This window comes from Rhododendron vialii, chromosome 1a (genome assembly GCF_030253575.1).
Source record: "Rhododendron vialii isolate Sample 1 chromosome 1a, ASM3025357v1".
NCBI classification, from domain to species: Eukaryota; Viridiplantae; Streptophyta; class Magnoliopsida; order Ericales; family Ericaceae; genus Rhododendron; species Rhododendron vialii.
This window is the reverse complement of record NC_080557.1, coordinates 40,240,889-40,267,256: the sequence shown is the minus strand read 5'-3', so window position 1 is coordinate 40,267,256 and position 26,368 is coordinate 40,240,889. Positions and strand designations below refer to the sequence as shown.

Here is a 26,368-nt window from a genome sequence, read left to right as displayed (position 1 = left end):
TTCTCGTTATATTTTCTTTTTTTTCTCGAGTAATCTAGGGTCCAAAGAAAATGAATTGAAAGCAGTTTATTTTTTTAATGTGAATACTGAGACACCCAATGTGAGAAACTGGTTCACCCGTTTCTAATATCCAAGCAAACAATTGAAAGCTGCAATGGTAGTTTGAATTCATTCAATTCATTATTCAACTTATTGTTAATACAACTGCTGTGTATCAGAGTTACTGAACCATAAAAGCAGAGTACAACAGTGAACAGCTCCCTTCCATATATCTTCAGTGTTCATGTAGGGGACTAGGAAATTCCAGTTACATGATTATGGCTCGCTAGACCGAGAACCATTCTTCAGAAAAACGGTCAAGATTCTCTGTTGATTATGGCTCGCTAGACCGAGAAACATTCTTCAGAATAACAATCAAGATTCTCTGTAGCAAAAGTCTGTCCCACGTTCCCAATGCACCCCCAGTATTTACAATGTGAATGGAGAACCTATCATTCTGTTGGAAGTACATATGAGAACACGGACACAGATTATCTTAACAGAAGATCACGTTCGTGAGAAATACAAAACACGTCCAATTATGCGCTACTGCCAGTTGCTTTTGGCAAAGAAGTGAAGTTCAACCTGGAGAGGAATGTTAAACAAAATGATGTCATCACTAAAAAAAAATTTGCAATAAAAGCCAACCTTCTACAATCCTATTCAATAAAAAGCTAAATTGATGGATAAATCACCTGATAATTGGCTTCGTAGGGGCCACAGATGCCGAAGTGAATGCTACATTGGAGACCAGTCCAGTCAGCTCGATAGGCTTTTTTCAAATACAGAAAAGAGAGATCCGTCAGATATGATCAACCTCACCTATATTCATACAACATACAGTAGCTACAAAGGATAATCCCCGTTACATTTTATAAAAGTGCATCTCTGTGTCCCAATCTAGGCTCTACTACAAACTGAAAATCATGATGTTGTCATGTTTCCCAAAAAATGGACAGCATGTATTGGTAATTGAACCATCAAAACAACAGAAAACAAACGCCAAATTAACCCAAACGACTGAAACTAACTCAAAATAACCCAAACTCTGACATCTGTGAGGGAGAAGTTAATGTTTTTGTATATGTAATAGTACAACCCAAAATGACATGGCTTTTTCCTATACCCTGGGATTCCAGAATAATGAGTTGTATGCAAAATGATCACACACAATTGAACAGAAGCCCTCATTGATATACAGGAAAATATCAAAGTAATAGCAAATAAAAAAGAAAGACAAAAAACAAGCCACTGTCAAACGGCGCGCATGCTAAGATAAAAAGAGTTGGCAATAAAGACCTCAAGCTCATCCAAGCTCCCATTCTGCAACCACTTGGCAGAAGAACTGGCCCCTTTCCCTTCTGCTGTGACTTCTTGTTTGGCTGTCAGACCAACTTTCATAGTCCCAATAAAACCCTGAACATGACTAGTCATTTCAGGATCATTTTCAAACTCATCGAGTTCTTTCAAAGGACTTCCATGGCCAACAAACGGTTCATGAGTATTCTCCCTGACAATTTTCTCTTTTCCTGGTTCTGGTGAACCACTTGGAGAAGCTGATGGCACAACAGGTGGGCTAAAACTAACTGATTCTTCAACTTCAGGACCATAGCATGAAGTATTGTCAGGAAATCTCGCATCATTCGAGATACCCTTCACATCAGCATCAAATCGTTCTTTTGCACTTTTTTCCGCATGCAAACCCGAATCAGTACTACTAGCTATTTCTTTTGAGTTAGTTCCTAAAGCAACTTCATCCTGCTTTCTCTTCTTCCCAGAGCCACCCTTTGTTTTTGCAACTGAAAGCATTTCTCCAGCAGGTTTCGTAGCAGGGGGAGGCCGAATTCCTCCAGGAAACACAAAGTCAGGAATGTTCTTGCGTCTTACATGACATACATGGATCCACATTCCAGGGCACCAAGAGTGGTACATGCAAACAACAGAGTGCTTAAATTCCTCCACAGTCAACCTTATATCAAACTGCTCACCTTCCTGGGCATTGGTACCTTCCTTCCGACGTAAACCCATGAAGTAATAATAATGGAGTGGTCTGGATTTCTCTGAAAATTCACCAGGGTGTGGGTGGCACTGAAGCATGCTATTTGTGCCCCTCTCAATCTACATCAATTTGAATGTCACCATGAGAACAGAGCTGCTAGATAATAGCCGTGGTAATAGCCAAGTATGAAATGGAAAGACAGATGTCACCTTCAAAGTAAGCTGGCGAAGCCGGGACTGAATCCAGCCCTTCCATTTCCTCAAGTCATCATCATTCTCAGCAGCTATATCTATCTGCAAATAGTTTTTGTATGCTTCGAAAAACGGGAAAGGCTCAAAGAGTGTCATCCAGCCAGCATTATTTGTCTCCAACGCCTGCAAGTATTCGTAGAATTGTAAGAACAATTTTTCGCAGAGCAAATGAGAGAGAGAGAGCAGTTATAGGCCCAAATCATAAGTGGACAAAAATAGTATCACAAAATGCCCAGAATGAAATCGAACCAAAATTGCAATGACAATCATAGCAGCAAAAGGAAATTACAAAGAGATTAAATTCTTTCCACCGGCGGTGGAAAACGCCACTACTTTTCCACCACCACCACCTTTTTCGGTCCTACCGTATGTTTATTGTTGATCTGAACCGTTCATCTTGTAGATCCCACATAGTAGTGTATCCACGCAAAAAATATACTTGATCAGACATCGATAGGAGTATCAAAAATTGAATTTTGCTTTGTAAAATGGATAGTTTATCTCTATTGTTATTGACAGAAATCAGATCGTCCATTTTATAAACCAAAATTCAAATTTTGATACATCTATCGACTACAGATCAAGCTGATTTTTTCCATGGCAATACTATACTGCGGGTCTTAAAATATGAACGGTTCAAATCACAACAATAGACACTCGGTGGAGCCCATAAATAGCGGTGGTAGAAAAGTGGAGTTTTACACCGGCGGTGGATAGAATTTATTCTCAATTACAAAAGACCAGCTCCAACATACAAAACTTGAAGGCCTTTGAAAATGTTGTCCAATGAAATTTTTTCTCCAAATGGTCAAAATAAGATAACACCCAACCTTCGTAATAAATATCCATCAGCCCATTAGGGTATAGGTAACGGCACTATTATTTTTGTTGTAATTCAAAGCATTTTTAAACAAAATTATCAAGTACTCAAAGATGACGTAAGACATCAATTTAAAAAGTACCTCACAAATATCATTGCCTCTCCGAAACTCTTCCATCATTACACGCAAGGTACTTGTGGAAACATTATAACTAGAGTTCATGCATGGATACGCAGGAGTTATGATCGGCATCAAATGTTGTCCATCCCTGAAATTTCTTCGTGGATCCCAAACAGGAAGCCCCAAAGAACCTTCCTGGATAGGACATAACATGACAGGGTTTGGCCACCGCCACAGGTTATAGACCCTGAAGAACCTTGAGACCAACACACTAGGTAGTGCATTTGGGTAAAGCTGGCATATACGAGCAACAAGTAATGCCCAATTGATGCCGCCAAGAAACCCTGTAACCTGGTTGTGACAGGCAACCATGCAACCAACATAGTCAGAGAAATGAGAGAGCAAAAAGGCATGACAGATAAAATAGAGCCAGAAAATATATTCTCACATTTGAATAAACCCCACGTCTTTTTGCCCATAATCTCATGCATCTTAGCGCAGTACGAAAGTTCTGAACAAGTCAAAAAGTTTACACAATCAGCAACATTTAAAAGCCTAGTAATGCACAGATAATCAATCACAACCTGAATATTTGGCACCAAACGTAAAATCTGGTCAGTGACTCTGCATCCATTGAGACTACGAACTGTCTGCTCATCTACATTCCGTAGTACTGAATCTTGAGAAATATCCAAGTCCTGCAACAAATGAACATGATTGGAGAGGACTCTTACACCATTGAAAGTCTGTCAAAAACAGATTTCACTAGCCATAACAACTTTACCGAAGCCTGGTACCCTACAATCTAAACTAATATAGCCTCGACTTCGAATAATGATTGACGATAGCAAAACTTTGCAGTGATTAAAAAAAAAAAAATTCGAGGAAGGATAGATGAGTATCGGCATAAAACAAACCAAACCAACCTAAAATTTGTGCCCTGATAAATTGGGTGTCGGCTGCACAAATCCTTTTTCTCCATTATCTCTATCAAGAGAAACATTCTAAATTCAAATCCTTGCATGCAACTGAATCCTAGGTTAATTAAGGCTTTCCTCTGTCCCTAGCATTGCATCTACTGGGTCTGTGTTACATAGGACCAAAGTCACCAAAGTCTTGGGAACGAGGGTAAGTCGGGAATGTAAGAAAACGAAGTGAAAAAGAAGAATTCGAAAGATGTTTTTCCTTGTAAATGTATGTGAATTTTTTTTTTGTAAGCCATGAGATAGATGAGTTAATATTAGAACTTGTGAATTAGATCGTGCTTGACAAGGTTATTGAGTTACAATGTAATGAAATTCTTCTGCATGTTTGGATACGGTTTATGAGACCAGAATTGGTTGGTAGTATAACTACGTCTTATGTGAATACGATAACTTTGTGATTTGATGTGTGTCAATATTGAAACTTGGGAATCGTTTCGATAGGAAAATATACTGGCTATTTGTGACATTATAGAGTTTTCTTGCATTTTGAACACGGAATTTGGTGGATATGGAGTGTTGTGTAGAGGACATGGTTTTCTTTTGGACTAAAATTCCTTGATGATGTCATGATGTGTATTCGTTGCTTTGCTTAAATTTCGGGACGAAATTTCTTTAAGGAGGGTAGGATGTAGAGACCCGTGTAAATTTCTAATATTAAAATTGTTGGTAAGGGTGTAAATTGTGGAAATACGAATAATGATGTAGTTACTGGTCCTTGTTCAGCTTATTGATCTGGATTCAGTTGAAACTGCTTCCATATATTTGCTAATGTACTAGCTAGTTTGCATCATAAAAGCAAAGAGTTACTACTAGTTTACGCTAACTTTTTTTTTGGATTATGGTGTACATAGATATATTTGTTCTGAAGTGAAAATGCTTTGCATTGAACATTTCAATGATTTGAGGATAAATAGAAGTTAAAGATTTGGGCTCATAAATCTTTGATTCAGCTATTCCATTCTTTAATTCTTGTACCGTATAGGATAGGTCTCATAGAAAAACCCAAAGATGATCTCTGAAGGGGAAAATCCTTATCAGATTCCGACTTACGTAACCCACAGAATAAAAATAGGTTGAGCGGAGGGGTGCTTCTGGCTATTTTGTGACTGGAAAAAACCTACAAAACTAAAAGGAAAGGTTTATCGAACAGCTATAAGGCCAGCATTATTATATGGGGCAGAAACACGCATAAGATGAGTGTTCCTCAAGTGAGGATGCAAAGGTGGATTTGTGGTAAGACTAGAAGAGATAGGATGATAAATGAAGACATTCGGGAATCAGTAGGGGGTGGCAATGGCACTAATTGAAGATAAGTTGAGAGAATATAGGCAAAGGTGGTTTGGAAAGTTGATACATTGTTGATAGAGGGGAAAAAACCTTACTTCAGGAACAGCCCAAAGGGCTACATTTGCATAAAGAAGATCTATAGACACCCCACTGAATTTGAATTTTAACACAGGAACATGAGCATCAGGGACGGGATGTAATTCTTCAATTTCAGTCATATCTGCCAGCATTCTGTATAGTTTACCAAAAAAATCTTCCTGCATTGTGTTATAGAAGAGACATTAGACTCATTAATCTCCAGTAAGGAAAACTGAATACAAGTACAAATTTAGGCTAAGGGAGGCCAAAGTTCTCATCATACATCTCGATTGGCATGTCTAGGTCCGACACATAGTGTATCTATATCTGCACCGGGGCCATGTACCTATTTGAAAAGCATAAACCAAAGAAACTCAACTCAGAAGATAATAAAGTATCTGAAGGATACTCTATCAAAAGTCATTCTTGTTGTGGTTCTACTATACTATCACAATAACATGATGATGTTGCTTATAAAAAATATACTCCCTACGTTCCATATTGAGAGTCCCATACTCTCTATCTTGCCATTTTTCAAATAAAAAAATCAACTACTTCCGTGTATAATTTTTTGAATTCTTTCGCACCGTATTAAAGATCTCGATTAGTACTTTAATTTGGTGCAAAAAAATTCAAAAAATTATACATGGAAGTAGTTGATTTTTTTATTTGAAAAATGGCACAACTTTTCGTAGTGGACTCTCAATATGGAACATAGGGAGTAATTGAAGTGCTTCATTTTGAGGGCATCCCTAACTATTTTGGGTTTCCAGTCCATTGATACCAGTTCAATATCAGTATTTCATGCATGGTTTTACTTTTCTCTGAGCTCACAGAAGTAACCATAGGTGATTAGAGTCCAAGATACAGCCTTGAACATTAGATCAGCTGAACACAAAGGATGTAGCCCTCATGCAAGTACCTCCCAGACAGAAACGAGTCTTTCCCTCATTTTCAAAATAAAGCGTTACATATTTAGTTCTAGTACAATATACTTTAGCAATTCAACATATCAGCTGAAAAAATCAAAGATTCAAAAGTGATCATGCAAGTGCACCCAATTTGCAGACGCGAGAGAGAAAGAGAGAGAATTCATACCCCCAACCGATAGGAACCAAAGGTGAATATCTTCGCATTAGCTTCTTGGACAAGCTGCTCATTAAACCCTTTAGCACGGGTAATATTCTTTACCCACATCTTCACAATCTGTTTTCATAATGCAAATTGTATTGGAAATTAGGAATTATTATAAAACTTATCAAATTCAGGAGAAAAAACCAAGAAGAATTCAACCTGGTCCAATCTTCCCAACACTTCCTCCCTTCTGATAGCTTCTTCCTGACTTTCATACAAACCCGCATCAGCTAGAAACTGGTTCCACAACCCAACAACAAATATTAACCCTCAAATACATGTGACTCTTACACATGAGTCTATTATTATGTCCAGCTACTTTCATGGAACTCGCGAATCCAGCACTGTCACTCATGTTCTTCCTAAAACTTCATAGTCAATATCAAACTTAGGATAGTTTTCATCATTCCCTAAAACTTCATAGTCAAAACTTAATTCCTTCTATTTTCCCTTGTTAGCAAGCAACCAAATATACAAAATTGAGACAAATAAATTCCATTGCAGAAGCATAAAGAAACCAACCTTTTCCAACTCGCGAGTCTTGATCATGTCAAACTCGGTAGGCCCGCCCGTAAAAATTGGATCCGACAATCCAAGCCGCGGTGCAGTGGCAGAGTTGATTGAACCATTGCTACTCATAATTTCTTTCTCCTTCTCCTTTTCTTTTTTCTTTTTTCTTTTGTTCTTTTACTTTACTAGCAAAGGTGCACGTGCGATGCACGTGATAATTTACTACAAAACTATTTTGGGCTTTGCCTCAACTTCTAGTAATGGATAGTGGGATCAGTCCTGAAAGACTAGACATGGTGTGTATAAACTGGCCTGGACATTAAAGTTTAAAAAAAAATAGGACTTTTATAAGTTCAAAATACACCGAAGAGTTGAACCAATATATAGCACGAGACATTTCGAATGCTGCTAATTAGGTAATTAAACCGGCTTGCGAGATTTGAAGACAAAAAGAATAGACATGTAAACCTCTCCTCCCTTGTCAAAAATAGACATGCAAAGGAAGCTTAGATTGTTCTGAGGAAAAATACCATGATCAGAAGATTTTGCTTGTTTTATCAAAATACAGGTACAATGTGTAGCAAGTAAATGGTACAAATGACCATAGAAATAACTTACAGATACTGAAAATTAAATTTAATATTTATACATGAAAATTGATATGCAAAATGGCTTGCTTGAAGAAGTTACTCTTTACCCAAAAGAACATACAAATATATACAGCTATATATACACACTGATTCAACCGAAGTGAGAAAGGATGGACATGAAAGGCCTCGAATCACCAAACCGAACAAATCAATCCGGAGCTTAATTGACAGCCCGACCATCAAAATTCACCTTATTTACGCCTGAACGGAATTTCAAAAGAAAATCTAGGTTATCGTCTACTATCAGTGGCTAAGATGATCCTGCTAAAGAATAAACCAATGGAAAATCTTACCTTTGAAACCCCAGAAACGGTGAGAGTTGTTAAAAATCGAAGCTCGTCTTTCTGACCTCCGAAAGAACGAATTTTTAGGGTTCCCAACGCTCGAATCGGCTGAGAGAGGGAGGGAGAGATGGAAGGTTTATTTATTTTTTTCATCCGTATGGTAGGTCCCCTCTCGTGTTCGCCTCCATTCCAGTCCCTTCGCTCCACTCTACTGTTCAGTTCGGGTTCTGTGAGCCCATTTCGGATCTGCGTCACTAATCGGAACCGTTTACTCCGTATAACGTAGATTTCGTTAATTTGAGCGACCACAACAAAAATCAAGTCCATCGGATATAGTTTAGGAAACTTTTCAAAACACCCCCAACCTTTGCTCTAAATTTTAATTAGACTCCCAATCTTTTAAAAAAATCAATTTTACTCCAAACGTTATCTTTCATTAATCAAAATGCCCTCTTCCGTCCGAATGACTAATAGATTTCGTTAAAGGCTCCTTTAAATAGCATCCAATCGAATTTTGATGATCCGAATAAAAAATTGTTCCGATGAAGCCATTTCCGGACTTTTCTTTTTTTTTTTTTTCTGATTTCTTGTGTAGTACCCTTAAAATCACGTTCTAAACACATTGAGCGACTTAGATTATTGAAATTCGATCGAGAAAGAGGAGGGGCGGACTAATCCTGATTTTGTTCAAGTCAAGACATCCGGATTTTGCTTCAATCAGCACATTCCCTTTTCTGATCGAATTTCGATGATCCAAGCCGCTCAATGTGATTAGAATGTGATTTTAAGGGTACTATGAGAAATTAACAAAAAAATAAATGACCGGGAAGGGCTTCATTTGAGTAGGTTTTTATTGAACTGTTCAGATGAAGCCCTTCCCGGTCATTTTTTTGCTAATTTTACGCGGATACTCTTAAAATCACATTCTGATCACATTGAGCGGCTCGAATCATAAAAATTCAATTGGGATGCTATTTAACGGAGCCTTTAATGAAATCCGTTAGTCATTCGGACGAAAAGGGGGCGTTTTGATTAACAGAAGATGACGTTGAGAGTAAAATTGATTTTTTTTTTTAAAGATTGGGAGTCTAATTAAAATTTAGAGTAAAAGCTGGGAATATTTTAAAATTTTCCGTATATTAATATGATCAGAATATATAAACTTGCTTCCAGGTTTATATCCAGTGTGCCCAACACCATTTTTTATCAAATAAATGTGTATCAATCAGGTGTCCATGCATATCCCATGGACTTGTTTAGTATGGTGGCTTGTCCTGACAAGATCTACATGATGAACAGTTACAATTATCGACATGAGCCCAAAATAGGCCCACAAAACACGAGCTAAGTAGAATACTAGAGGGACGGGACTGGACTGGAGGCGAACCCCTCCTCTCTCTGCTAGTTTTGGGCCCTCGTGAATTCTAAATTGGGCAATTATATCTTGTTGTGTTGGCTTTCTAGGTGTTTTGAAAATTTTTGAGTTTGATTTTTGGTTAATGAGTGTAGACAGAAATTATGATAATAATTGGAGATAGGGGTAATGAGTTGAGAGAGATAAATAGAGAAATGAGAATAATGATCAGAGAAAGAAGATAGAAAAGAAAGTAATAATTTGAAGTAGGGGGTAATAAGCTTTCAAAGTAATAAGCTTTCAAAAAAATTTGGAAACTTAAAAGTGGCCGCACGAGCTTTAGCTCATAGCCAACTCTACTTATGGGCGAAATTCATACAAGAAAATCGTAGGTCCCATTTGAAAACATTGAAAACAGGGTCCAAACACCTGAGTTATCAAGAAAAAATCAATCTCGAATAAGCTACTAGTTTGTTCAGTTTATGATAGCCAAAAAAAAAAAAATCAAATTTCTCTAAATTTACTCGTGACATAATCGACTAAATCTCGTTTGAAATCAATTCGCCCAATAAAAAAGTTAAGTGTGAAAATTTGTTTCATTATTGTGTTTTCAAACCAAGCAAATATATTACTGGATTGATTCAGGTTATTTATCAGCCTAATTTCGAATAAGCAAGAAATTAAACTTATCACCATATACCAATCAATGACATCCTCCAACCGTCCCTTTTTTCCCATTTTATTATCTAAATCTTGGATTCAATTTGAGCAGGGGTAAAGAGAATATCTTTGACTTGGAATCTGTCATGAAATGGAAATTTGATTGAAGGATATGATGAATCATCCAGCTTTAAACAAGAACGTCAAAATCAGGCTTCGTAAGCCTACGGGCCTAATTTTATGAGCAATTTCTTCATTTTGTATGCCTGAGTAAAAAAGAAAAACTGATAAAAATAAAAATAGTTCAAGGACATCAATTGTCATCAAAATGATGGGATATGATAATAGATCATCTTATAATTTAAAACTTTGCGACAATCAAACCAAACTAAATAGAGCCTTAAGTCAGTCGTAATCAATAGGGTTGGTTATATGAATTCGATTTTTTTTTTTTTTTTTGTGGCAACTAGCAGACCAATTTAATTTCATTCATAATCTGCACACAAGTACAATGAATGGATTGGACAACCCGTGGTTTCAAATGCACGTTGTGCAATGCCGTGAAAAACCAAGTTGCCAGATCATTAACTAGAGAAGTATTTAGAGATCTGCAAAAATTATGGAAAAAGGAACCAAGGCAAACATCGAAACTGAATCGAATACTCTAGCACTATTCAATTCAGTTCAGTTCATACCCCTATTTTGTGCACAACGTTAAACGCAAATTCTAACAACCATTTGTTACCAAACAAAATTTGCTATGTAAATGTTTCAAACATGCTTTTCTACTCCAAATGGCCTGGCAAGTAGTATTTTTTTTTCTGCACTGTTAGGCAATAAATAAAAACCTTGTCACCTATAACTTCAGTCTTTCCTTTGCTTGGCGTCACGGATATGGAACATAAGCTGCAAAATCAACCAGCCCCTCGAGTTAATTTCTAAAACTCACAAGGCAACTGCGAAATAGATGAGATTTATCTTTCTACCTTCGTCCCAACATAAAATGTAAGAAACATGCCTCCAAGAGTAGGTAGGCCTAAAAAAAAAAACATAAAGAGCTGTTAGTCTCCAATATATTTGTTTCATCAAATAACGGCAATAGGTAAGAGCATGAACCTTCTTTTCGGAGGAATTGAGAAATCAACCAGTTCATGCCTGACGGTCCAATAACATAACCAACAAGGTTAGCCACCTGCAGAAATGAAAGTTTAGAATTACTCCACGATTATTCTAGTCTAAACTTCCTCAAAGCTAACCACGTAAAAAGCAAAATCAGGGATAAATGTAGGATCTTAGGGAGCCGTGTAAGGAATCATTTCCGGTGCATAGCATTAGAGGAATTTAAATTATTTTGGATTTCTAATTCTATGCATGAATAGTTGTTTCGCACAGTTGTGATCACACAAGCATGAACTGTGAGAGTACAGATATTACACAATCGAATAGCTGCCTAATTTAATGTTTCAGCAATGAAAAGTTCAACTTCTGGGTTTGCTTGAAGTGACGGAATATTGGGAATCGCATCTCAAAGGCACCACCCCTTACAAAGTCCTATTTGAAAACCTGAAAACCCGCTTAGTTGGGGGAAACAAGCTGCTACTGTGTTTTTAAGCAATATTTGCAAGGCATCATTTTCCGCAGTGAACGACTATTAACTCAAACACACCACAAACTTTTTTCTCAAGTTCCGAGTTGAAAGCTTTATCCAATGAGCTTTAGTTGCAATTACAAACCACTTGACTTTAACTTACCAAGTTTATACTGGGCATTGGCGCATATCAACTTGAGATGTCAACGCCCAACCAAACAACCACAAAATAATCTACTATCACAATCTATTAACGACATGACATTACAAGCAGAATTGTAAGCATCCAACATCAAACTGTTATTAGTGAAGCGAAAAGAGCAAGTAGACATACCATGAGACAAGTTATTGTGATAGCACCAGCAAGTGCACTAAGTTCACGAAAAACAAACTCCCCAAAAGCACTGGGGGCCTGAAAGCAGACATGAGACCAAACTAATTAGTACACTTGTTCAAAAAAGAAACAGGAGTACTAGCTGAATGAACATTTAAAACAAAAAGTGCAACAACAGATAGACTTAGACACTAGATAAACTTTGATGTTGGATGAAAGCAGAGAAAGAACATAGTTTTTCATCCAACAGCATGGTTTACCTAATGTAGCAAAGCGTGGGCCACCAGATAACATGTTGTTACCGTAATCTATATTATCTTGATAATATGTAGGTCAGCAAATGATATGTGGTCGACTGATTTACAAGATTTATGTGGTTACCCTAATGCAGCCAAAAAATTGGCCTACTCATTAGCCACCAGGCTGGCTAGTTCCAAATCAAACTCTAATTCTAAGGGAAATAAAGATAGTAGACGTTTCCCATAGTAACCTTTTCAGATGTGTATGATACACGGCGAAAGGAGTAACCACCCCTCAAAAATTCCTACACAAAATGCAGTTCTTTGGGAGCTACTGGTCCACATACCATGTTATCAATTCTCAAAATTTAGTACGAGGGCTCCAATCTAAGAAAGTGAATTCAAGAGGCAGAGGAAATCTTTAAATGCCTTGGCTAAAGAATTACAAGCCAAGTCTGACTAATGAGTGGTCTGAGTGGGAGATAAATGTATATTTAAGTGAAAGATCATATGATTTCAGGCACTTCAATTCCATGTACTCCTAGGCTAACAGAGCATTAAATAGTCACAGGGAATATCAATTAATTCAATCACCCAAGTCCCAACCACCAAGAGACCTCAAACTTGATTTCCAAACTCCATGTTGCGCAAATTCTCTAAATCATCTTGACCCTGACAGACGCTTTGCCATGAGAAAGAGCCCAATAGAGCCTAATCGAACTAACATTTGGGGTTTGTTGTTTCATTGTTTCCCAAGGAATCACCTAGACCTAATAGCAAATCCCACACCTAAGTAGCTGATAATCTGAATCCTGAAAGTTAAGAAGTGACTGAAAACGTAAAGGACTGCTGCCCCAAGCATGTAATTATGCTACCAACTCAAAACCACACTCAGAAAGTAGTGCTTCTTCATCAGGTTGGTTGATTTAGAAATTTCTTTGAACCTTCCCGGTGAGATTTAATGTAGGCATAAAGCTTTGTATTGCCTTGACAAAAGCTTTACCAGAAAATAAGAGTTGCTAACCAAAGCAAATCCAACCTGAGCACAAGCCAAACCCAACCAGCCCATTTAAGAAGTGTTTAGGATGAGAAATGGAGCCTGACTGAAAGCTGATTGAAACTATGTTTAGGATGATCTCATGCAGGGGCAAAATATGGAAGTGTTTATAAAAATTCCAAATGGATTAAAATATCGAACTGTAACAAAAACTCTAGATGATTTTCAAAAATGAAAATAACAACTGTCTAGTAGGAATTCCTATCTAGAGGACTCAGAAAAGTGACAAAATAAAAGTTCCATACCATAACAGATCATATCGCTAATCAAAATTTACTGTTATGTTCTAAAATCAACAAAAAGGGTACGACCGACACAAGCGTGTACATAGAGAATACCCAGGGGGCGCGAGAAAGATCGATCTAAGGCACTCAGCAAAATAGCCCCGTAAATTTCTTTGAAATTCTATTGACTTCCATATTCATATTAGTCATAAATTCAATAGCTTTATGATCTGTGTCAGGATTGGAGGGGCATTAACTCAGAGCATACTGTAAAGCATGGAGATAGACTACACAAGAAGAGTATCACCTGAAAAGAAGTTGCTGCTGATTTCACAATCATTTCTGGGACAAAGAATACGCATGTTAACCATGCCCACGAAAGAAGTTTCCTGAAGCCAAAGCAATCATGCCAAGTCGATTTAAAATGGTATGTCCCTTAAATACAAAACTACACTTGCAGACAACAGAAAGCATAATGAAAGCTAAGAGTACCATTCCAAATCATGCCATATGGCGACAAATGTGAAGATAACCCATACATTGAGCAGCTTTCTTTGAGAACCACCAAGAGGAATGTACATGTACCTGAAATTATAGTCATTCACAACCAATATGACAGATAGAACCATAAATGTGAGAGAATTTTAAGATAAAATCTGAAAGCTTCACCTGACAAGCCATTTGTTGAAAGAAGCATGCCAACTTTTCCAAAAAGTATTTAAGTTGTAGCAATTATTTATACACTTTGGCATATTCTCAGGCACCTCAATGCCACTGATCTGCAGATTAAGTTGATAAATGACTTTCTTCCGAACATAATATAGCTAAACTTGTTCTGTCAAAATCAGATTGATCTGAGCTAGATCAGGTTTGGTCCTATTGGATAGCTTAAATATGGTTGCAGTAGAGGAAACAAGTGAAAGGGGAAGCATAAAAGTGAAATACATACAAGCGACCAGAAGCGAAAGTAGCGCCAGATTAGAGAAAACTTGAGCCACATGAAGTTAAGAACCTGTTGCATTGTAAAAACATAGATGTAATTGCAAAGGCTATGTCATTCCAGTACTTTAGAGAGTCAAGATTTTCGGCATGAAACAAAGCTTAGTGAATAGTATGCCAGAGCATGAGTAGTAAAACAAAGCTATTTGGCATTATAACAACCTACAAATCGACCCTTACCCCGTATCCAATGATGAAAACGTCCATGGGAGATAACTGTTTCCACAAGCCGCTGATGGTGCATCAAGATGATTTGGTCAGAAAACAACACTCAATACAAGAAAACTTTTAGGATAATGTGTAAGGAGTTCAAAACAGGCCCACCTTATGGCAAAGGCATTGTAGTAAAATAAATGTGTCATTAATTCCATTAGTAAGAGACTAAAAACCCAGCGCAACCCATACCAAGCCACTTCCCTGAGTGAATAGTTTTTCTGAGGGGTATCTAACTGCAGTAAGAGTGTATTACACCGCTATGATTAGATCATTTACAACGTACTGAAAGGTATACACTAAAGCAATAAGTAAGGGCAAAAACAGATCAATAGAGAAAATAATTGGTCCAATATGGAAGCTTCAGAAATTTCAAACTAAAAGTCAAGGCAATTGAGAAATGTTTCAGCAACATGAACAAAAGAAACACGAATGTAAATGTTCAGACCCTACTATAAAAAGAAGTGGCCACAAACGCTTGGAACTTGGAAGCATGTAGAGGGATAAAAGAAACACCATGGTGAAATTTCAAAAAAATACAAGAGTGTTATACTGTTACTATAAAAGACCAAAAAACAGAAAAATATAGAAAAAATACCTGTGACGCAAATGCATTAAAGCTTAGAACTGGTCCAGCAATATAGAGGGGAGCATATATCAAATAACATAGGTATACAGCCAAGGAGAAATTATTGTTCTGGAGGTTTCTCTCCTGAGGAAAATAGTTCATTCAAAAGAAGATATTAGTCCAGATGACAGCAAGACTACAATTTAGCAATTGCAGTGATACTAGAACCTAAAAGACAACCTGTAATAGCAGGAAGCATTTTTGTCCTGATGAACATTTACGGCAACTTTGAATGTGCTTCTGCAATCGGAGAAAGGTGAAAACATCAAAATAAAGATACTCTATGAGCAGTAATCAAATTAGAGACAATCAATTCATTTTGTTAAATTTTTTGGAGGGTTCCACTCTAAAACCAATTGGCAATAAGTGGAGTAGCCTATTGATTTTATTAACCAAGCTTGGGTGGCTTAGATGAGCGATGTGGGATAAAGTCTAACACTCCCCCTCACGTGCAGTCCGGATGCACTTGGAGGTACGAATTGAGGAAACCAGGAGATTTGACTCGGTGACAAAGACTTTAGATGACAAAGACTTTTGCTCGAGAGGTGAGGCCACCCAAGACCTAGCTCTGATACCATGTTAGATTTCTTGGAGGGTTCCAACCTAAAACCGATTGGCAATAGGTGGAGTAGCCTCTAGATTTTATTAACCAAGCTTGGGTGGTTTAGATGAGCGATGTGAGATAAAGTCTAACACATGTATTGCAACTGCAAATGTTCGAACAACAAGAAATTGATCATGACGATAGTTGAAGAAAACCCAAAGAAAGTAAGTAACTGATACACGAACTACTATGAAACACAATTTCTTTGAATCAGTTTACCAGACAATCTCAAGATTAAGCTATTTTGAAGTTTGGGCAGAAACAAGCAACTTGGTAAGATACACCGACAAAGACCTTTAGACAAACAAGTATTGTTAACAGAGATGAGAAAAAAGTGTTCAACCCTAATGCACATGTTTATGGAGGAGAGTACAGAATACAATGACCATACCTCACATACTAATACTAAAACCTATATATAACTCCTAACATACCTTTTGATCCAACCGAGAACTACAACATGCCCAATGATAATCATACCCAAAGCTTATCTGGCGCAAAGTAACTGTCAACAAGATAAACCAAAATAAGATCATAGACATGGAATTCATAAAAGATAATATGAGTTTTGCTTCTGCAAAAGGAAGACAAATCTGAGTAAAACAAATGGGTTTAAGCAATCGGATACGATATCATTAGTGAGATTAATATAAAAGCAATATTATGTTATGAGCTAATTAGATATGATATGACCAGCCTATTTGCTGGAAAATGGCAACTGAAAACTAAAGAATTACGGAGTAACAGATTTACTGACTGAGAAGTGCCTTGCAGAGTTTAAAAGGCGACTGCAACTAAGATTTTTCCCATCTATATTTTATGATGTATCTTTCTAGGATTAAACCAATTACCTACCCATTTTTTCAATAGGTCAATCGATTTTTTATGGTTCATTGGATGTTTTGAAATGAGGGAAGTCCCACAAATGGGGGGGCCCGACAATTTTCGGGAGACTTTGATCATTACGAGTTTGATCAATCAAGAAAATTCTAATAAACTCTTTATGAAGTCACGAGAAAGATTTCATATCTACAATATGTAAGGTCACTTTAAACATGATCCCACAATATCAGGTTTCATCCAATTGAACTAATTTCCAAATCCATTCTTTGGGAGAATACATAAAAGGAGGGGGGGAAAAGGAAATCGCAACTATGGTCTGTCCAGCTACGTATTTGCTATCCCAAAAATATGCACAAAAATTCTCAATAGTACCAAAACTGTTGCATCCTTGTTATTCCAACAAAAGACTATTTGCAAAGTCGCCACATCTAATAGCTAAGCACAAGTACAAGAATTCCGTAACATGCAGTGATACTAATTAAGGTTACAGAAAGATATATCCAAGGAAATTTCCACGATGGCAACTGTCAAAATAATGCCAAAGGTGAGGTCTGTACCCATCTAGCCCTCCCGCACCCCATTAACAGGAGAAGTAGTAATAACAACGAAGCATCATGTCATTAAGATGTGGGAACCTTTTCTAATACGTGTTCCAAATATGAGAATAATGACATTATGAGGGTACTTTTATTCTGGAGAAAAATGAAACACTTCTACATGGCAATATATGCCAGCACGACGTGCCGGCAGAGTGAAGTGAGAAATTTAACTAATTTGAACATCTTAATGACAAATGATAGCAGAAGAATGAGCAAAACCATAAGATGAAAGAAGTTCACGTCCATAAGGTGAGAATCATATGAACACAATTCCACTGAAATTCCACAAAATGAAAGAGGCAAAGAAAATACCAAAATTAAAGCAGATATGCCATCTAAAGGAACCCCGGAAGTTGTCCAAATAAGCCCAATGCTGCCTGGGCACAAGAAGAAAACATAATCACGACCAAATAGAGAAACTGAACAGGGCAATTGTTTTCCCAAAGTATCACACTAAACTATTACTCAACATATTATAAGAACTGAAGCAACCAGTCAATACTCACCCAATACTGGAGAACCGATAACCCTCAAAAACACGGTTACATATAAGAACAGATATGTTGAAACCCCAAAGTACAAATGGGAAGTACTTTTTCTTTCCAAATATCTGCAGAAACAAAAATCTGGTAAAATACGACAACAATTAGATGTGGATGCTAAAAGCTTTAATCTAAAGAGACTACAGTCTTTCTAAAGGAGTAATAAGTACTTCTTCCAACTTCCGAAATTGAACGAGTATACAACCTATTCACTTTACATTGACTTGCAATAGAAAATTCGGAAATTATTCAGCTGGGGCTAGTCAACATGGCTAAACTCCCCCAATCCCACCGTTGGGCGGGTCAAGTTTTTTAGTCTTACCACTTCCACCCTCCCCCGATTCGATGGCCTCTCAACTGGCCGAAAAATAGGGAAAATCATGAAATTAGTGGAACTTCAAAGTAAAAATGGCCACAAAGAATAAAAGAACACAATTCTATCATAGCAAAAATTTGTGACGGTCCACAAATTTGTAATGTGAGTGATGTGGCATTGCTCATAATCTTGTTAAATATGACAGGACCAAGTATATTCGGGTGGAGAGGCATTACATCTAGGAAAATGGGATAGCGGTTTCAGCTTGGGCATGAGAGACATATCTACACCAAGTTGAAGTGAAGTGCTAGAGCTTATTGTCAATAGAAAAAGGGTACTTGTTGAATTTCTCAGACTAAACTGATAAGAAAGTGCCCATTTGTATATTTCGTTCCCCTTTTCTTTTTCTTACTCTTACTCTTCCTCTTCTCTCTTTTGTTTCTCTTCAATTTAACCAATACATTCCTCCAATAGGCTCTATTGGAAGTAATATCTTCAACTAAAGTTTAAGGCAACCATGTCTTTCCTTAGTCTTTAACTCTTCTCTCCTTGACCTACCCCAGTATCTTTAACCATACTTTGTGGGTCAAAGAACTGAACTCCTACTTTCAGGCATGTTACCATGCCTGTGTTGCACATGGCCATGCCATGATGTTCTATATCATGCTCCCCATAAATAACTTGAAACCAAGAAATGCTGCAAAGGAACAGGTGTGAACAAAACAATCAATGACAACAAGAATGCATGCAAAATGAGCAAAATACGCACCTTTACTAGGAGAAAATTAACTACAGCAATAAAGAGGACAAAGATGATGCTGCATGGAAGAAGAAAGAGAAAAAGAAACTTAGTGAAGCAAATGAATCAAGAAAGGATGATGACAAATTTAGTACAACTATGGATAGGGCATATACCAAGCTCCGTGCAAGTACAATAAATAAGCCAAAGATATCAAAAGCCAAACAATTGACATTCCCTTTGCTTCTAGATGATAGAATGCCCTCATTATATTGGCCACCATTGTGAAAATACCAAAAACGACCGTAAGAATGGGTAAATTTGTACGGAAATTTCTCCATTGTGCATCGGAGACATCCTGTAAAAGCAAAAACAAAGGGGGGGAAGATAAGACGGAAGGTTTTTTAGGCAAAAAAAGTATGTTTGATGCTCACATGGATAATGTACTCATACTAGTGCAATCAGGTATCATAATGAGTAGAAAAGCTTATTAAAATACTACAAAGAACAGGTATTGTTTCGACCATCATAAAAAAAAAAAATATAGACTATAAACTGATATATTTGGTAATTAGGGGTAGTGAAGAAACCACCAAACAGAGCTTCAAAGTGGTGAAGAGCATACTTCACACTTAGTGAAATGCAAATCAATTGTTGCAACGAGTAAAAATAACGAGATAGTTTTCTATGTAAGAAGTCCAAAAGAGTCTGGCATTAACCAATCTTGCATGGCTCAGCCTGACAATAAGTTTGCAGATAAATTGATCTCCCTCCACTTGATTGAAAATAAGTATGGACCCCCCCCCTGCCGTTGCATGCAATCTATTAAAGTAATAGAAGAGGCTGTCTAGTGGTTTTCTTACGTTTCTGATAAAATAGTGGATTTTTTTTGTATTTTTTTTTGTATCTATCTGCATCACTGATTCACTGAATTTGTACATCTAGTGTGTATATGCCACATGGAAATGAAGTAAACGTGTATTTGCTCATGAATTGCATTCCAGAACTAGCACCTAAACTACCACCCAAACTACCACCATAAAGGCCTTGTATCCGCACCCAACACCAGCATCTTCACTAAAGCTAGCACCCAAGGGTCCACAGACTCCGCCACCAAGACCACCACATGCAGTAGCTCCACCACAAAGTCAATGGCATACGTCACAAGAATGACCATCTTTTCATGATTGCTTCCACATTCCTACCTCCTCATAGCCCACATCCAAACCATATTTGAGTCAACCTCTACCAAAAACACTGTACCTCTTTAGCATAATGCCATTACATTTGCTTCAGAGATGCGATTAAAATGATCTCTTGCACTATGCTAATTAGAGCCAAAGGCTTGGTAATGTTGCTTTCAAACTGCTAAACACATAAATCCAATCAACTACGTAGACTGCATCGGAGTTATAAAAAAATGGAACTAAGCAGCAAGGAGTGTCATAATGTTATCCAAACAACAAATGGGTGCGACAAATCCAAAGAATGTTCTTCCAAACCACTTCATGGCATCACTTCTATTCACATCAAAACACTGGAAAAAGTCAATACATTAAATAAAGCACAACTCCATTTGGTTTGAAGTGGAAAAAACGTTATAACGCATAGTCTAGATGATAATAATAAACGGATATAAGTCAGTCAAAAGAGTTTTCTCTTCGTAACCTTTAACATCGCTCTTTTTACCGGCATTCGGCCGAGGTAAGCTTAAGATTTAAGATAAGAATAGCTCAAACCAGAAAGCAAGCAATCCTAGAATCCAGTTTAGAACTTCATCGAAGTTTAGAAAAGCTACTACTTAGACTTACCTATTTTCACATGAAAGAATAACCGTCTCGTCACGTAATTTGCAGCCATGGCACAAGATGTAAGGACGTAGTGTGAAGTGAAGTTTAAACATATAGTTAAGGGCTCCACTTTGAAGTTTTATACGGATGCAAGTCAACAATACCTTCATAATTGAATTTGAAACTGCTGTATACGTCGTAAAGATTCCTAACTTCTTTTATTCCCACCATTTATTTTATGGGTTTTGCATTTTGGTTTGGAATAACAAATAAGCCTACTGCCCATCTCCCCGAAACAGAGAAATCATCTGACAGATCATCCACCTCATGAATATACTCCTACCGTGTTCTAGTTCAAACACCCACTGGAACTCAAACAACCTGCAATTCAATATCTGTTGTTGTCTGTTATTTAATCAAAGACCAATGTAGTCCATGGAATGCAAATTACTCAATAACTTTCAGTCTAATCCATAGTTTGTCTCCCACTAACACATCAAATATTCCCAAATAACTGTTTTATTCCTGGCGACTAGGTTTCGAGCAGTCATAAACTCATAAGACACCAGCAAATATAAGCAACAAACCAAAATAGCGGGGCCATAATCCACAAAGACCGTAAGAACGTTGAACAAAAAGAAACAAATTCGAAAGAAAAAAAAAACACAGATAACAAGGACTTACATTATACCAACCCCCAATCCAACCAGGACGCAAACCATAAAGGGTTCCATAATGATCTGTAACAGAAACAATGAATCAAATCAAGAAGCAAATAGAGACAGCACACATATCCATGTACAAATCTCGGAAAAGAGAGAGGGAGTGAAGAATGAGAACAAATACACTATACACACACACACACACACAAGTGTTTAAGTTGTTTTAACTATGGAAAGAGACGAGAGAGTACCATGGGAAAGGTGGAGGGAGCGACAAATTACGATAACATAGAAGACAAGAGCATAGAGAATGAGGCATATGAGCTCTCTGTGCTGCCAAGAGCTGTTGTCCATGGTGTTAGCTGAACCAGACACTCAGACAGGAGTGGTGTCAATTTGGACTACTGGACCAGACTGACCACATCTGGATCTGGATCGTTCACTGCTGCTATTAATTATTCGAACCATTGCTGTAATTAATTGTTCGGGTTTGCTCAGATAATATTAATTGAACTAACTTTTTAATTAGTATTACATAGAATAATGGGACAAACAAACTTTAAACGAATGAGATGTTGCCTACACAACTGACTACAAGAGTGACACCAAAATGGTACAATAAATAAGAATTCCTCTCATTATGACATGCCTACCTGGGAGAGTTTTTCAGCATCAATCAGTGATCGATGTTTTGAGTAGCAGTATATCAACCTAAGACAAATTTGAGTGGAGCAGGAAAAAAAAAAGTTAATCATACGTAGCAACCCCGGGCTTATGCCTTATTCTAATCGTACCCAAAATTGATTAAGCCAAAATTAAGGCAATGTTTAAGTTCACACATTATAGGAAAATGATTTGATGAACCAAAAGTAGACATAGTGATTATGGCAAAGCTCACCTTGAACTTTCCAATTTACGTTGTCATCATCTTTCACGATTCTGGTGTATCGAAACTTCATAATTGACTTTTCAAGGGCACATCCATCACCATTCAACTCCCAATTTGATTAAGCTCACACCCTGATGAGTACCAACAAATTTGCTGCTCTATTAACAATGAAACTTTTCAAATGTCATATGAAGGGAAGTATGAGGAATCAAACAATTCCACAAAATTTAGATGAAAGTATTAATTTAAACCAAGTATTATTGCAAATATAACTCAAGATTCAGTACACATGAAAGCAACCACATGAAGTGCTATTGGTGTTTTAGGAACCCAAAACACAAGTGAAGTGTTGTTGCTAAGTGCATGTGTTTGACTGCCTGTACGTGCCCGCACTCATACATGTGAGAGCAAAATGACAACTTTGCACTAAAGTCATGTCATCCATTTTGCCTCAAAACAGACTAAGACACACAACATGTAATAAATTCAGAAATTTTTTTTGGAAAACATAAACCCAGAACACAAAGACAATAAAGTTCTTATGGGAAACTCATCAAATATGTAAAGCAAAGGATTTAAGGACAAACAACAAAAGAAACAAAGGAAAGATTGGGAAAAAAAGACTCGCCATAGAAAACATATATCAGAATTCATAACCATGGCCTGACCCTATTTTGCACCAACACACAGAAACGCTATGGCATGATACAATCATAACCACCCCTAATTTCTACCACTTAATTAAAACAAAAGGCTGGATGATTGTTCGCCCACGGTAACACAATAGTCAAGCTAAGGTTCCTAATTTTATTATTTCCACCACTTATAACACAAAATCCAACTTTAAATATCAATGTCCGCATTTATACTCTTGATTTTTGCATTCAAGCATGTAATATCAGCATCCGTATCTCAATTTCAGCAAATACCAGCTCTTAGCACCTAATTCAAGCAGTTACACAGGGTTTTTTTATGCTAACGCTAAGTTATGAACCATTGCATAAACCACCGCCTCTAGCACAGAGTTTGGTGGGGCCCACAACATCCTTCTGTGGGGAATTTTCTAGCATAATGAGAGAGGCAGTGGTCCAGGCATTCATTTGGCACCTATGGCATTGTTAGAAGTGTCATGCAATTAGTGGTTGACGATGTCTCACAGAAAGTTAAAAATTGAATTCTTTAAAGTGGTGTCAAAGTTATTTTGCGTTATCATGCACGAACACACAAGATTGGGGAATTAACTACTCCATCTGTCCATTTTTAAAGTTTCCACTACTGTTCTGCTTGCCATTTTCAATGACTTATATATCTCGATATATATTATGTATTATGTTTTTAAATTCACTGACTTATAGAAATAATTGAGATCTATCAAACAAGATTCATATTGCATATTTCTCACAATGTACATTGAGAATATAGGTCATTGAAAATGGCACGTAGAACTAACACTTAAAAAGGAACGGAGTGAGTAATAGAAAGTCAATTAAAGCATTCTAGAGCTGGACAAATAAATTGAGAGTCCACAGCGAAGGTTTACCAGTGAAAAAAAAAAAAAGGGCTTACAAAATTAAGGATCTATAACGTTCACAGATATATTCCAATTTCTGATTCTCTTCATGTCCTGTAGATATATTCTTTTGCCTAAGTTCATTTAATGGGCCTAAATTGTGCTCCTCGCGTGCAGACAATTCACTATTTTATATTTAAATGCATAAACCATTTAATGGCCTTATTTTTCAATTCATTAGTTTCTCTTGCCAAACCGAAAGCAGATTTTGCCACTATCCATTCCAATGTTATCAATACCGGCCGGTACGTACTGTTTTTGACAGAATCCGATACCCTACACCTCTAATTCCGTTTCGGCTCAAATACCGGTCGGTACCGGCTGTACCGGTCGGTACTGGACATACCGGTCAGTACCGGCCAATACCGGACTACTTTTAAATTTATTTTTTTCTTCAAGTACAGGACAATACCGGCCAGTACCGGGAAAATACCGGATGGTACCGGGCAATTACCGGACGGTACCGGGCAATTACCGGATGGTACCGGACAAATACCGGATTTTTTATTTTTTATTTATTTTAAAAAAGTGTATATTATACTATAAATTCTTTTAAGTAGGAAAATAATACTAATAGCGATCAATCCGAAACCGTACCCTGTATTTGACCGATACCGGTACGTACCGTACCAGTAGAAAACCGGTACCCTGACCGGTACGGTATTCCGTATTCAGAACATTGATCCATTCTGCTTGCACTCATGCTGACCACATTGCCCAACTGATGTAGAAATGAAAGAGATGGAAGTGGATTTAAGTAATCACTCGAGGCCACAACTTTTCAATTCCTAATTTCATTAAATTCGCTGTGGGAAATCCAATGCCATGTACTCTAATTTCTATGTTACCTGATGATATTGACTTCAATACTTCCAACATATTGGCATACTCATTGAGGCAATAGAACAAACACCTGGTACCCATCACTATATTACTAAATCAGATGTAGAAACCTCATGTAGTTCCTTACAATGGAACACAATTTTGGAAAATATCAAAAGAAAGAGCGAAGTACGTAAACGTAATAGAAACATCATTAGCTGGACTGCTCTTTTTCAATTAACCTAAAAATGGGAACGAAAACTGAGCCAAACCCCTAATTTATTGAAGCGAAGGAAATTGGAGTCTTCATCATCAAACTGAACAAGTCAATTGAAGCAAAACGTAGCCAACATAGAAATGCAGACTTCCTTTTCTCTAGATTTTTCCTTCTTTGAAGAATATAAATGGTACATGCAAATAAATAGAAGCCAAAAAACAAGGGAATTGGAGTTTCCATCATGAAATTGGAGTCTCAGACTGCAGTAAGCGAACTGACCTGGGCGTCTTGCAAGCAGAATCAAGCCAGAAATGCGCAGAAGAATGGGAGCGATTGCATGACGGTGTGAGTCGTGCCCGGTTGTGTAGTTGTGGCCCGGTGGTGTTTCGTGCTACAGTGCGCTACAGATCGGGATTTATTGTTCACAACAAAGAGTTTCTTCGTGGTTCTTCCGGATCCTCGATAGCTAGAGAACGAGGCCCCGTTCCGAAAACGGAAATAAGTACTTATTTTTTAAGAAGGCAATTTCAAGCTCAAAAATCATGTGTTTACGTAAATAATTTTTCTATCAATATGGATCTTGTTTGTTTGATAGATCTCATTGAAATCTTTTATACAGTGAAAAAAAATTGAAAATTAATTTTTTATTTATATTATTTTTGAGTTTAAAAATGTGAAATAAGTATTTATTTTTTAAGAAGGTGTTCTGGAACGGAGCCTGAGAGGTCTTCACTTTTTATGAATTTGGGGAAGAAAATGGGAGTTACAACCGAAAAACACTCGCGGACTGAGGAGAGAAAGTGGGGGGATCGAAGAGGAATAAGAGCATCTCCAATCCAATACTTTATTTTTGTCTTCATTTCTTTATTTGAGAGTATCAAAATAATATATTTTATTACAAAAGTGATTTTGGAAGAAATCTAACTCCAACCCAATACTCTATTTCTACTTCTATTTCTTTAAAAATTCATCCCAAATCTCAAATTTCCCCACTTTCCCTCCAAAACTCAAATTTTTATTTTTCTAACTTCATTAAAAAAATACTCAATATGGGTCTTATTTTGAAGATATTGTACATATCTTTTGATTGGTACCAATTTTATAAAGGATTAGTGTATCAAAACTATTTTGATGAACAAAATGGGATTTGGTGAGGGTGAATAGTGAAATGGAGGACATCCTCCATTTTTTTCTCCATCCTCCATATTTGGAGTACCAAACTTGATCCTCTTAAATGAAAGAGAAAATAGAGGATGGGTTGGAATGATATTTCCTCCAAAAATGATCCTCTCAAATAGAGAAATAGAGGAATGGAGAGTA

The 26,368-nt window shown here is 37.1% G+C and overlaps 2 protein-coding genes across 7 annotated transcripts; both read right to left on the bottom strand.

The window, feature by feature from the left end:
• Window positions 1–142: 142 nt before the first annotated feature.
• LOC131308431 (nuclear poly(A) polymerase 1-like) lies at window positions 143–8,462 on the bottom strand. Of its 2 annotated transcripts, none has more exons than XM_058335357.1 (13): window positions 8,169–8,462; window positions 7,238–8,076; window positions 6,875–6,952; window positions 6,680–6,787; window positions 5,865–5,927; window positions 5,599–5,760; window positions 3,815–3,928; window positions 3,679–3,741; window positions 3,252–3,581; window positions 2,248–2,412; window positions 1,339–2,157; window positions 735–811; window positions 143–624 (listed from the first exon to the last, which is right to left on the bottom strand). In XM_058335357.1, the coding sequence occupies exons 2-13, from the start codon at window positions 7,352–7,354 to the stop codon at window positions 579–581; spliced, it is 2,142 nt and encodes a 713-aa protein (XP_058191340.1). In that variant the 5' UTR covers window positions 7,355–8,076; window positions 8,169–8,462; the 3' UTR covers window positions 143–578. The 2 variants fall into 2 exon arrangements, with proteins under 2 accessions (XP_058191340.1, XP_058191349.1); XM_058335366.1 differs by having other exon boundaries at window positions 6,875–6,923; window positions 8,169–8,424.
• Window positions 8,463–10,708: 2,246 nt separating this feature from the next.
• Window positions 10,709–25,521, bottom strand: LOC131308396 (membrane-bound O-acyltransferase gup1-like). 5 transcript variants are annotated; one of them, XM_058335337.1, is made up of 22 exons: window positions 25,328–25,521; window positions 22,449–22,597; window positions 22,204–22,261; window positions 21,802–22,020; window positions 21,573–21,628; window positions 19,275–19,456; window positions 19,129–19,177; window positions 18,008–18,111; window positions 17,814–17,878; window positions 16,494–16,564; window positions 15,636–15,695; window positions 15,426–15,539; window positions 14,939–15,063; window positions 14,795–14,846; window positions 14,565–14,627; window positions 14,285–14,394; window positions 14,108–14,200; window positions 13,923–14,004; window positions 12,096–12,173; window positions 11,290–11,365; window positions 11,160–11,209; window positions 10,709–11,079 (listed from the first exon to the last, which is right to left on the bottom strand). In XM_058335337.1, the coding sequence occupies exons 4-22, from the start codon at window positions 21,902–21,904 to the stop codon at window positions 11,038–11,040; spliced, it is 1,575 nt and encodes a 524-aa protein (XP_058191320.1). In that variant the 5' UTR covers window positions 21,905–22,020; window positions 22,204–22,261; window positions 22,449–22,597; window positions 25,328–25,521; the 3' UTR covers window positions 10,709–11,037. The 5 variants fall into 5 exon arrangements, with proteins under 5 accessions (XP_058191320.1, XP_058191329.1, XP_058191307.1 ...); XM_058335346.1 differs by having other exon boundaries at window positions 22,449–22,592; XM_058335324.1 differs by having other exon boundaries at window positions 22,449–22,570.
• Window positions 25,522–26,368: the final 847 nt, after the last annotated feature.